We start from the raw sequence: 12,445 nt of genomic DNA, 5'->3' as shown, positions 1-12,445 counted from the left end.
GGGTTGCATGTACAAATCAGATTTGGAGTGAGCCGACCAGAGGGGTGCAAAGGTCACTGCATGTGCAGGCAGGCCTTTGCCAGTAGATAGGGTGAGTTTTAAATGCTCCACCCGGTTTTTATATAGAACCTGGTGGTTAAAAAGAAAATGTTGCTGTTTGGGTGTGTTTTAACACCTTTGCCTTCACCTCACACTGCCTTCTCCTCCCCTCGTGCTGCCTTCCTTTCCCCTCCATGCATGCTGTGTTCCCTTCCCTTCCCCTCATACTGTCTTTCTTTCCCATCATGCTGCCTTCCCTCCCTCTCCCCTCATGCTTACCTCCTTCTGAACCCCCTCCCCTCTCTACCCCCCCCCCATGGACATCTCTGGATGGTTTCCGCGTGCTGTTTTAACGTACCCCGTTTCGTTCAATCCTGCACTATCCCCCCCCCCCACCTCCACAAGTCCCACGACCAAACGTAAGTTGAGAACCCCTTCCCCCACCATTTCACCTCAATTCCCCTGACCAAACGTAAGTCCAAAACCCCCACCCCTCATGCTTTCCTCCTCCCAAAAATCACTGCCCCTCCCCACTCTCCCCCTTCCCACCTCCTCTCTCTCCCCCATCCTCCTCGCTCCCCCCTCCTTCCAGAGTGTATGGCAACATTTGGTGAGGCGTTGTTCTCCCTGCCTCTTCCTTCCTAGCTCCCCTACCCCTCCTCACCCCCTCCATCTCCTCTCCCTTCCTCTTTCTCCCCATCCCTTGATATTCCCATCAGCGAAGCGACGGGTTGTATTTGCTGGTGTATCAATAAATGTGTGTGGCAATTGAGGTCATTTTTGAAATGTAAATTAAATGTTTTTCACACCATGTACACTGCTATATAGACAGAAAAGATAGACATTCAACCGAGATGAATTGGCACTGTCCAAAAATTGCCCAGCTGTAATTCCCTTTCCAAGTGCATCAAATGCTAATTATGTGGTTAAAGTTGCATATGTCAAGTACTGTCGAACCTTGCTATTCGCAGACCCCGTGTATTCGCGGGTCATAAGGTGTGTGACCTGCTTCGACATTCGCGCTTCGCGTATTCACGTTTTAATATTCATTTTTAATTTTAAACACTTTAGGACTGGTCTCCTCTATCCACCTTTGAAATTGGAAATCAGCCAACATCACAGTATTACATAAAAAGATGCAAAAACAGATCCCCTTAACTACAGCCCAATTAGCTTACTGTAGTACTTCCAATCATCAGAAAGGTCATGGAATCCATCATTGCAGATGACATAAAATCATTCCTTTTATCAAACAGCCTCATCTCAGATCATCAATTCAGATTCAGACCTGGCCACTCTACCTTGGACATGCTGCTTCTACTCTCCCACCAATGGATGGAGGCCCTCAATATCAGTCATGAGGTCTGGGTGGTCTCTCTGGACATATCTCGAGATTTTGATAGAGTCTGACATCCTGCCTTACTCTCCAAACTGTCTGCCTATGGAATCCAAGGCCAACTCCACTCTTGGATCACTGACTTCCTCCACTCTTTTACACATGTGGCTCTCAACGGAACCCTTTAATCTTCTCTTCCTGTCAAGGCTGGAGTACCCCAAAGCAGTGTTCTCTGCCCCATAAAATTCCTAATCTTCATCAATGATCTCACTGACACTCCTGAAAATACTCTATATTTTTGCTGATGACTCTACCCTCTGCCGTGACATCTCTCATCCTTATGACAGACAGGCAGCAAGCTCTTTCCTCTCTTCAGACCTTAACAAAATCACAAACTGGTCAAACAGTTTTGCTTATGTATCCATATTATCCACCCTTTGCATTTTCCTTTATCCCTCATCGTTACCTGCATCCCTTGTTTGTCAGTCTCTGACTAGTTTCTCTCTCCGCCCTGCTGATAGGGTTTCCCCTTTCTCCTGTGATTCCATTTCTTCTGTGTAATCGCTCTTCTCCAAGAACTTAGACCATATAAAATAAAGTATGTATATATATATTAAACAATGCCCAGACATTCACGGCATTTTTCACGAACGTATCCCCCGCAAATAGTGGGGTCCGACGGTACCTCAAATATACCGACACTAGTTATTGCTTCATGGCACCAGAGCTTGAAATGGGTAGGACCACTTGAAAAAGATCAGTCAAAAGGAGTTGGTGAAGATAAATGGCTAATTTCACCACAGCTTTCTTCAATGTGGTCTGAGTGACCACTTAACATTTTTACTGAATAATGAGCAATGCTTCAAGTTCTCAGGTATTTATGTAACATTTTCCTGACCAAGGCACACAGCACATTTACAGGTAAATTTCAAACGTCACAAGTCCGTTACTATTCCGTAATTCCATTACCACTGCCTTCCTCTTGACATGACTGAATTATATACAAAAATTTTAGATGTAGTGCAAAACATCCCTTCCGATGTTTAGCCAATATGTGTTGATTCATAAATGTGACATTCTTATTCACGATGCTTTATATTTCAGAGGAATCCCTTTGTAATTTTAGAGGAACAAATAACTGATTTTTGGATGCAATTCCATTACCGGACCTCAACTGCTCCCATTTAATTCTGAATGTATTGTTCGTCCATTCTTGATTTAATTTGTAAAGATGAGGTATACATTAACCTTTTCAAAGATTCAAACTTTTCTTTCTTGAATTTATTACTGGACTATACAGCATGTCAAAACAAGGCCAGAATTTCTCTAATTTGTAATTCCGTTACAATGGAATTGACCATGTCATGTCAAGCCTCTTGGTTCCTCATGGTCTGTCTCATCATGGTTTCCTGAATCGGTAAATAAAGCCTGTTTTAACATGTTTGGCTTCTTTTATACAATCCTCGTGTTCTTATTTTCATTTTTTGTCTTTTCCTTTCTTCTGCAAAATTTAGCCAAGGTCTTTCTTCTGCAAAATCAGCCCAGGGCACTGAAAGAAGCCATTGAAAAAGGTATGTGCATACGTTCCTTCAAATTAAAACGAGGCATTTTAGATAAGCACATCAATGAGTTCAAAATCAGATCGTTGCTCCGTGATAGCCTTACCTGACCGAACTAATAGATTTAATTGTCAAGCTTTGTTTGACCGTCGCAGGAAGAAAGAAGCTGTTGTTTTGGTTGTTAACCCTTCGTCGGGGCGAAAGCAAAAGCTCGGATTGTGGGTTAAAGTCTGAAATGTGAGATTCTCCTTGCTTTCCCCATGGCAGTTAGTATACTTCAGTCAATGGTCTGTTGATTAAATGCCTTGTTTTCCGTGTCCAAAAACGACGATCGACACATATCTAAACATGTGCTCCTCCAATTTAATGATTGTACCTTCTTCTTTTTTTTTTGCACGATGACCAGTGAGTGAAGCACTCGGTGTGGCTCACCTCGATACGGTCATGATGGCCCTTCCGCCCACATCTCTGGAGAACGACCCACTGAACGAGCACTTGAAGGCATCGTGGTTGGAGCTCCAGCAGCTCGTGGCCGCCGGTAGCATTGCCAGCCTTGGGACTTCAGACTTGGACGTATCTCAACTGGAAACTCTTTACCACTGGGCAGAGGTGTGATGTTCTGGTGATATTTTGTATGACTCCAGATTCCAAATTAGATAGTCTTTTTAATTTTGGTTCCTAGAGGGAGGCATTAAGTGTTGTCTTGGTGTCCATGGTGACCTGCTTTTTGAAGAATATTTTTTTCATTGTTTTTAAAATTATTTCATAATTTATTTTATCAAATATTTAAATTTTTAATTTTTTTTTTTTCAAATTTTCAATTTGATTTTTTGCCAATTATTTCATATACATTTTCAATTATTTAATTTTCCACTTTTTATTATTATTACTTTTGTTCCCACAGGGAGACATTAAGTGTTTTTAGTCTTGGTGTCCATGGTGTCCCACTTAAAAAAAAAAACCTTTTTCATTATTATGCGGCAGAATTTCAAGTGCTATCAATTAATTGGCTAATATTGTTACGAATCTGGCAGCCATTTGCACACAACAGCCAGAGTCCCCACAGTTCAGATATTTTGATAAGTATGTGTTGAAAGTTAGGGTCCCGTCCCAATGTTTAATAGGTGATTAAGTGTATGTGCACTGCGAGTTATTTTTTAGTTTAGAATTAATATCCAACAACAACAATGTCCTCCTTCGCTACTGCCACCATCGGCCTTCCTCACGCGCATCCGTGCTGAGCACAGACGTGAGCGGGGCTTCCATCGCCTCAGATCGGAGCCCCACGCCAAAAAAGGGACATGGAGTGTTTCCTCTGCCCAATGAGCGAAGGGCGAGCATCGCACGCACACCCCAGCCAATGGGAAGCCAGAACGCCCAGGGAAAGAAGAATGTCTCGACTAAAGGTCCGGTCACACCTTGACGTTTTAGCCAGGGATGGCAACGTATTAAAATTTATGTAAAACGCTGGTTTACGTTGAACTTTTGATGTTTTTTTTTTTAAGATTCAGACGTATTCATGGCGACTTGGTCTTATGTATAACGCATTGGTAACGGACACAGAACGTTTCGTTGTGTTATAGATAACTTATACCAACGAATGCTGAACCTGTTGTCGGCCTACACAACCGATGCCCAACGATAGTCTATCTTAGGCATAGCGCGTTGCACGCATCACCGACGATGTCGTGACGTAGCCTATTAAAAGGCTGACGCACAACGATTCGAATCATAACTGCCGTAGAAATGGAAGTGACAACATCGCGGTCACACCTTGGCGATCTTGCCAGCGTATGCCGACCTAAGAAAAATGTGTCTAAAACGTTGGGGCACGTCAAATACGGTATGAGTAAGTTTGGTATACGTGAGTAGAACACTAAAGTACGCTATCATATGTCGTAGTAAGTAGAGTACGTCAAGAAATTTTAAACATGTTCAAAATTTTACGACGTACTCGGCGTATGACACACGTTCCGCATGCGATGGGGATAAGTTTTACACACGATATGTGGACGTTTACACACGTCCACAAACGCTACTTATAAGCTACTCATAAGTCGAAACATGTCGCGGTAATGTCTTTTTTTACGCGAAACTTATTTCTAACTTATGTTTGACGTGCTTTGAACCAATTCTTTACGTAGTCCCAACACACATCGACGTATGTAGACGTATTCCAATGACGTCTTCCGGTTGACAAAAAAAAATAAATGAACGTGTTTCTAGCTTACAATTGCCATATAAAGACGTGTTCCCAGCGGTTTTGGGAATTGGTATATAAAAATGCTGCTCATAAAAGGGGAACCCAACAGTGTTTTCGAGTCCTTTTTGAGTCGATGTCCATGTCAGCAGTAACAGTATTAGTATTAGTATTAGTATTAGTAGTAGTTTGTTCATGTTGGCAGTAGTAGGTGAGTGTGAGGGGGAGGGTGTGGGTTATGATGGATCGTCCTTGCGTCTGCGTGTCCACGGGTAGGAGACATCTTTTCACCATTGTTCGAAGTTCTTCGCGGCTAATTTTTTATGGGGCTTTTTCAACAATGAGCTATAGCTTGTTTTTACGATTTAGGTCTATTCATAACGGGTTGGACAAATGCACAATGAATGAATGATGTGCATAGAGCGCTTTGATTACTTATAGATACGATATACCAACGAATAATTATCGTGAAGCCGGCGTTCACAAACTATGCCCAACGATAGCCTAACTTATCCATATCGTGCGGCAGTTTATCTTTGCCGGTGACGTAGGGTTTGCTATTCATAGGCTGCCACTCAACGATTTAAATGGCTGCATCTCCACTATTGAAAGTAGATGCTTGTGCTCAACAATTGGATTTTTTTTTACACTCAACGACTTTTAAACGGTACCACTCAGCTATTTTCATTGTTTACAATGAACGATTTAAATTGCTGTCACTCGCCTTTGTTTTTTGAAGCTGGCGCTCGGAAATTTTAATCGTTTCTATTGAACGTGCTAAATTGCTCAAACCCCACTATTGAAAGTAGACGCTTGCGCTCAACAATTGGATTTTTTTACACTCAACGACTTTTAAACGGTACCACTCAGCTATTTTCATTGTTTACAATCAACGATTTAAATTGCTGTCACTCGCCTTTGTTTTTTGACGCTGGGGTTTTGAAATTTGAAGCATTTCTTCTGAACGTGTTAAAACGCTCAAACTCGACTATTTTAAATAGACGCTGCCGATGGACAATTGGAATCATAGCCAAGCTAGACATCGAAGTGTGAACATCCTCGTCATGCCGAAGAAAAGTTTGAAGAATGCTGCAAATAAGTGTCCTGGCCGTGGCCGTGGACGCTGACGCAAGGACGATCCATTATACCGACGTCTTTCAGCCTATGAGTAACTTAAAAGTAACGTCTGTCGATGTGTGGCAACGATCGCGTAACGTGCCAACAACACGTTAATCATTGGTTAGAAATAAGTTTCGGGTACGCTAAACATTACCTCGGCTTGTCTCAACTTATGATTAATTTACAAGTAGCATGTGTTGACGTCTGTCAATGATCGCAGACTGTGCATACAACTTGTGGCCAGCGTAGTGGAACGTGTGAGTCATACGCCGGCATACGTCATGAAATTTCAAGCATGAAAAAATTTGAGGACAACCAAAAAGTACAACGTTTAAAGCCAACGTACAACGACGTATGGCAGTGTTTTTCAGCGTGCTCTCAATGTTATCAAAACTTACCCATAACGTATTCAACGTGTGCCAGCGTTTTAGAAAAAAAAATCAAAAATCGGCATACGTTGGCTAAAACGTCAAGGTGTGACCGGGCCTTAAGCGACAAAGAAGAGAGAAGCGCCAAAACAGCCACACAGACTCCGGCCAGAAGGGGTGTGTTTTTCCCCGCTTACCATGACCCTCATCCAATCACAGCTAGTCACCACGAGACCCGAAACGCCCCATCCAATCCGGAGGCGAGTTTCCAGACAGTGGATTTCCCCCCCCCCCACCCCGCTTGGGGGAGGGGATAAGAGAATCGAGTGGTGCGGGAGAAAAGTGGTTGGTCGGACACCCCCCTGTGTGCTGGCCTGCTGGGCGCTCCTTGTCATGGTCGTCGGTCTTCGTCCCTGGTCTTCTCCTCGGCGCTTGGTGCAAAGCTGACCTTGCGGGTTCGAGTCCCACCGTGGTGGTTTGTGTTGGAGTATGCGGGCTGGTGGTCGGAGCGTCCGACTTCCCCGCCAAGAATCCCAGGCTCCACAGGGGCAGGTCAGCAAGCCGCACGACGCGGACAGGTACACCACGGAACTCTGTCCCCCCAGCTGAACTATCCTCCTCCGCTGGAGGACCGAATAAAGACCCGGTGGGGTCCATTTCTTTTTGGGTGTGTGTTTGTGTGTGTGTGTGTGTGTGTGTGTGCGTGTGCGCGTGTTTTTGTGTGTGTGTGTGTATGTGTGTGTGTGTGTGTGCGCGTGCGTGCGTGCGTGCGTGCGTGCGTGCGTGCGTGCGTGCGTGCGTGCGTGCGTGCGTGCGTGCGTGCGTGCGTGCGTGTGTGTGTGTGTGTGTGTGTGTGTGTGTGTGTGTGTGTCTGTGGGCCCAGTCTTTAAGTAGAAACAGTATAAGTCCCATGAATCATTGTACATTGGATTATATTCGGTTTAACTCTGCTCTTTGTCTCCCTCTCCCCATTATCAATAAACCCTGTGTTAAATGTACCAGCTCGTTGCCTGTCGTTTCTATCATTGACCCAGCATGGTTCGGGTTTGAGAAATAGGGAGGCCGTTGTGCCGTAAATTGTTAATTTGGTCCGGCAGGCTTTGGTAATCCCCGCTCGGTTACACCGGATCCGAGTCGGTAACAGCGACTCGGTTCGGACAAAGTCGGCCGAGGGTGTGGCTTCCCCGGTAGTTAGACGGCGTGGGTACTTAGGTAAATTGGAATTAGACAATTAACCCTACGCCACGCCGTCAAAATATTGGCGTCCACAATCCACAAAGGGACCCCTGACCTTCGGAGTTATCCGAAGGTTACGACCTTCAATTCCAGTGTTCGGTGGGAGACGGCTCAACTGCTCCATCTGGCGGTCGTCCTCGCCACCGAAACCGGCACTACAATATTACGAGTTGGCCATACTGAGAACCATCAGCAGCCCTCTCGTTTTGACAAGAGTTGCAATAAAAAAAGACCTTAGATAAAGCATTCCTTAAAAAAAAATTTTGGGGGGTCTTCCAAGTATTTTATAATGTATTGAAGATGATTCATTTTAAAGTCTCTGTGACAGTTTTTCATATACTTGTGAACAACAGATGCAACGCCAATTATAACCTGGGGCGTCAGCATGAAAATACTGACGATGACCATCTATAATGAGTAACTTCACTTGTATTTTATTGAATCACTCATTGAATGGCTTGTAATGTTTTTCCTCCTTCGGAGGGGTGATCTCAAATGATTGCCACCACGATAAGAGGCTGATTGACCAAGACGATGATCGAATGAACAAGGCCTTTGATTGGGTTTTCATCCCAAAATGTCTGGATATGGTTGTATGCGGGCATCCATTATTACTAGTGTGTGGCAGTATGTGCAAAACGAAAAACAAAAAAAAATCTTTCAAACCGCGTGCCAGAAACACCCACAAGGTCATTCCTTCACTCTCGCGTGGCCGTACGTGCGTGGCCGTACGTGCAACCCCCTCCCCCCCCCCAAAAAAAAAACATTCAAACAACCACACAGGCCGTTCCTTCGCTCTCGTAAACGATGACTAGATTGGGGCATTGTGTTTATCTATAAATGCGCACAAGAAATCGAGAAATTATTAGAATACAGTAAGTCATCACTATCCGGAAGTGGTACGTGCCCGTACGGAATGTTCACATGCATTCCACGAATTATCGTTTTCATTGAAGTTACAACGGCTGTGATACTTACACACACAGAGTTACTTAAAATCCAAATTAAAATCAAGTTTACCTCCCTGGCTTTGCTTGCCATGACATTCGCTGCCATTGACCATTGCCACTTCTATGCCACGGTAACTAAATGGCGCCCTTTCTCCATCGGCCACGCCGATGCAGCAACGTGTCTTGTCATTGGTTTGGTAAATAAATGGCCATAACTTGGGAACCACTTGTCCGATTAATATCAAACCTTGAAAAGGCACATCCTCAGGTCCCCAGTAATATACCTGGCAAGTTTCAATTAGATGGGACCAGTGGTTGTCGAGAAACAGCGGACACACACACACACACACACACACACACACACACACACCTGGAATTACAGATAGATAACTTTAAGGGCACTCGGTAGAGCGCATACCCCCACCACGTAATGCTTGATCCACAAGAACATATCACCCCAATACATTTTTAGGTCATTTCTACTGAGATGACCTAATAAAGCCGGTCCAAATGTTCGTCCGTATGTCCGTCCGTCAACAATTTTTCTTTCCGATCTTGATGAAACTTAGTATGTGGGTCGAGGTCGATGAGTGTTGCACAGCGATATAACATTTGTCCGGGTTCAAGGTCAGAGTCAAGGTCACGAGGTCACGTAAGTTATAAAAATCGCCATTTTCAAAACCTATCTAGTCTGCCATTCTACAAGATATTCGGCAACTGTTTATTGATTATGATAGTAAAGAATATTATCTTGTATCTAACCGGACAGATTTTTGAATTTCCGTCCCGTTTGGCCGCCACGTAACCTGGAAGATGGTCAAAAACACCTCCCGGTACAAAGAAAACTTTTTACTTCCGATCTTGATGAAATTTGGTATGTGGGTAGAGGTCGATGAGTGATACCCAACGACATATTTCTTTCCCGGATTTGAGGTCAGGGTCAAGGTCACGAGGTCACGAAAGTTGTGAAAGTCGCCATTTTCAAAACCTATCTCGTCTGTCATTTTAGGAGATATCTGGCAACGGTTCATCGATTATGATGGTAAAAAAAACATTATTGAGATGACCGTCACCCCCACCTGGGGGTAATTTTTGAAATATGCTATCCAATACTATATAGTTTTTGGCCCGATCTCTGAACGGTGAAGAATCACTTATATTAAATACTTGTCTTATCCAGATTTGGATTCGGATCTTCACCAAAATCGAATCAATTCGTCCTTGTGGCACACACAACATGTCCACCAAGTTTTATCCAAATCCGTCCACAACTTTGAGATCTCGTGTTATATTGTTACGGATTTGGAAGACATTTGCACACAGACAGTCAGCAGTCCCCGTAGTTTAGTTTTTTCGATAGGTATGTGTTTATAGTTAGAATCCATAGTCTTTGTCTAATGGGAATTACATGTGTGCGCTGCGAGTTATTTTATAGTCAGGTTTATTACATCCTCATCAACAACAACAACGACACCACCCTCACTCGACCCGGTCGCCATTACGCACATGTTCGGGACCACGGATGTGAGCGGAGGTTTCGTCACCTCAGGGCTGGCTCCGCCTTAGCCAGATGGAGTGTTCAGCCCGACCAATGAAGGGCCACCACGCGTCGCCTGACAACGGACCGTCCAATCAGGAGGCGAGTGGCGAGGAGAAGAGACCCCTCCCACCTCAGAAGAGTAGAGTGGTTGTCTGGACCAGGGTTCGGCAGAGAGGAGATCGTGGCGATTGCCGGGCGATCTGTCGTCGTGGCTGAGTGGTGGTCAGGACGAGGGTGTTCTGCAGGATCGTGGTGATGGCGGTCTGCGGTCGTGGTTCGAGCGGCCTGCGGTCCTTTGCGGTGGCTCACCATGGTGGTGGTGACTGAAGAGTGTGGTGGTGCTCGAGCAGTCAGGGTCGTGGGCCGTGGACTTCAGGTCATAGGTTCGAGTCCCACCGTGGTGGTTCGGGTCGGTGTGACCGCACGAGGCGGGACAGGTACCCCGGCCGGGCTCCACCGACTAAAGACCCACGGGTCCATTTCTTTTGTGTGTGTGTGCGTGTCCGTGTGCCCCGTCTTTAAGTAGGATTGTTAAGTGCTTTTGCTCATTGTACATTGCCTGCCTTTTATTCGTGATAACTCTGCTTTGTGTCTCCCCTCCCCGATTATTGTTATAAATATACCCCTGTTCAATGTACCAGCTCGTTTTCTGTGCTTTCTTTAATTGACCCAGCATGGTTCGGACTTGAGAATTAGGGAGGCCTTTCGTGCCGTAAATTGTTCATTTGGTCCGGCACGGCTTTGGTAGCTTCCGCTCGGTTACGCCAGATCTGAGTCGGTGATAGCGACTCGGTTCGGACAAAGTCGGTCGACGGTGTGGTTTTCCCCGGTAGTTGGACGACTTGGGTACTTAGGTATATAGAAATTAGGCAATTAACCATACCCCATGCCGTCAAAATATTGGCGACCACGGTCCGCTAAGGAACCTGTGACCTTTCGGGATTGTCCGAGAGTCATGACCTAAATACCGGGTGTTCGGTGGGAGACCACTCTACTGCTCCACCTAGTGGTCGATTATCGCCACCGAACCCCAGCCCACAACAATATATCAGTTAACACGATCTCTCAATGGTGAAGAATCGCTTTAAAAATTATCAGATCGGATCCGTATTTGGATTTTCACCAAAATCTAGTCAGTTTGTCATTGTAACACACTGAACATGTCCTCAAAATTTCACCCGGATCCATCCACAACCTTTTGAGATATTCTGTACACAAACAGATAGGGGTGAAAACATAACCTCCTTCACCTTTGGTGATGGAGGTAATAAAGAAATTATTTTTGCATATGGATATTTGTTGCATTCACTTGCAGGATGGCCAAGACTCGAGAGCCTTGTTCTTCATTGTGCGGCTCGCAAGCCACTGGCGGCCCCTGATGGCCAAAAGTGTGGCCCCTGACGTGCGGCCGATAACACACAAATGTGAAAACGGCCCATCATAATCCACCACAAATCAAATTGACTCAATGGGTTCAAATGAGTGTTCCAATGTAATGCATAAAAGTAACATAACGACACCAGTCGATGGCAGTATGCAAACAATTATGCTTGCAGCCCATTAACCATAAGGGGGGGAGGGGAAAAGTATGTGGAGGTGGGGCCTTAATAGCAGCTATTTTGGGTTCTTGCAGGTGATGTGGTAGCTCTCACGCTGATGTCTTGTCAGCAAAAGTGGCCCCCTTCTAAAATATAGTGAAAATCACTGGCCGAGAGGAACACACACTTGTCTCTGAACTATCTCGCCTGGGTTTGCATCTCGATCCAGCTATAAATTGCCATCCTGGTGTTTCACAGGCAAGGTGATTCATCGATGTGTATGCCGTCCCTCGGATGCACGTTATAATGGGTGTCCCATCTGCTGGAATTAGTCTGTGGGCATTGAAGATTCCAAGGGCCCCTGCCATTATGCTGTCAGAGGACATTCCTGGCAAACTCCCTAAATATTCCACACCCTATCTCTGGCGTAGCCAGGCTGAGGCAGACGAGGCAGTTTCCTCGTCGCTCATTTCCTGAAATATGATCTGGCCTGAGCCCTCTGGCCATCTGAGCTCCCTGGGGAGTAAACTATCAAAGCTACCCGGCAGTGCTCTGAATAC

The 12,445-nt window shown here is 45.1% G+C and overlaps 1 protein-coding gene across 5 annotated transcripts in view; it reads left to right on the top strand.

The window, feature by feature from the left end:
• The window catches only part of GCLM (glutamate-cysteine ligase modifier subunit), a 37,936-nt gene that overhangs the window by 21,321 nt on the left and 4,170 nt on the right, over nucleotides 1–12,445 (top strand). For all 5 annotated transcript variants that reach the window (XM_085883241.1, XM_085883237.1, XM_085883240.1 and 2 more), the window contains 2 exons: nucleotides 2,890–2,946; nucleotides 3,341–3,543. In XM_085883241.1, the coding sequence (XP_085739367.1) occupies nucleotides 2,890–2,946; nucleotides 3,341–3,543 (260 nt within the window). The remainder of the gene's footprint in view (nucleotides 1–2,889; nucleotides 2,947–3,340; nucleotides 3,544–12,445) is intronic.

This window comes from Eptatretus burgeri, chromosome 5 (genome assembly GCF_056783735.1).
Source record: "Eptatretus burgeri isolate ZD-2024b chromosome 5, Ebu_testis_v1, whole genome shotgun sequence".
In the NCBI taxonomy this organism is placed as follows: Eukaryota; Metazoa; Chordata; class Myxini; order Myxiniformes; family Myxinidae; genus Eptatretus; species Eptatretus burgeri.
This window is presented reverse-complemented; position numbering and strand designations above follow the sequence as displayed.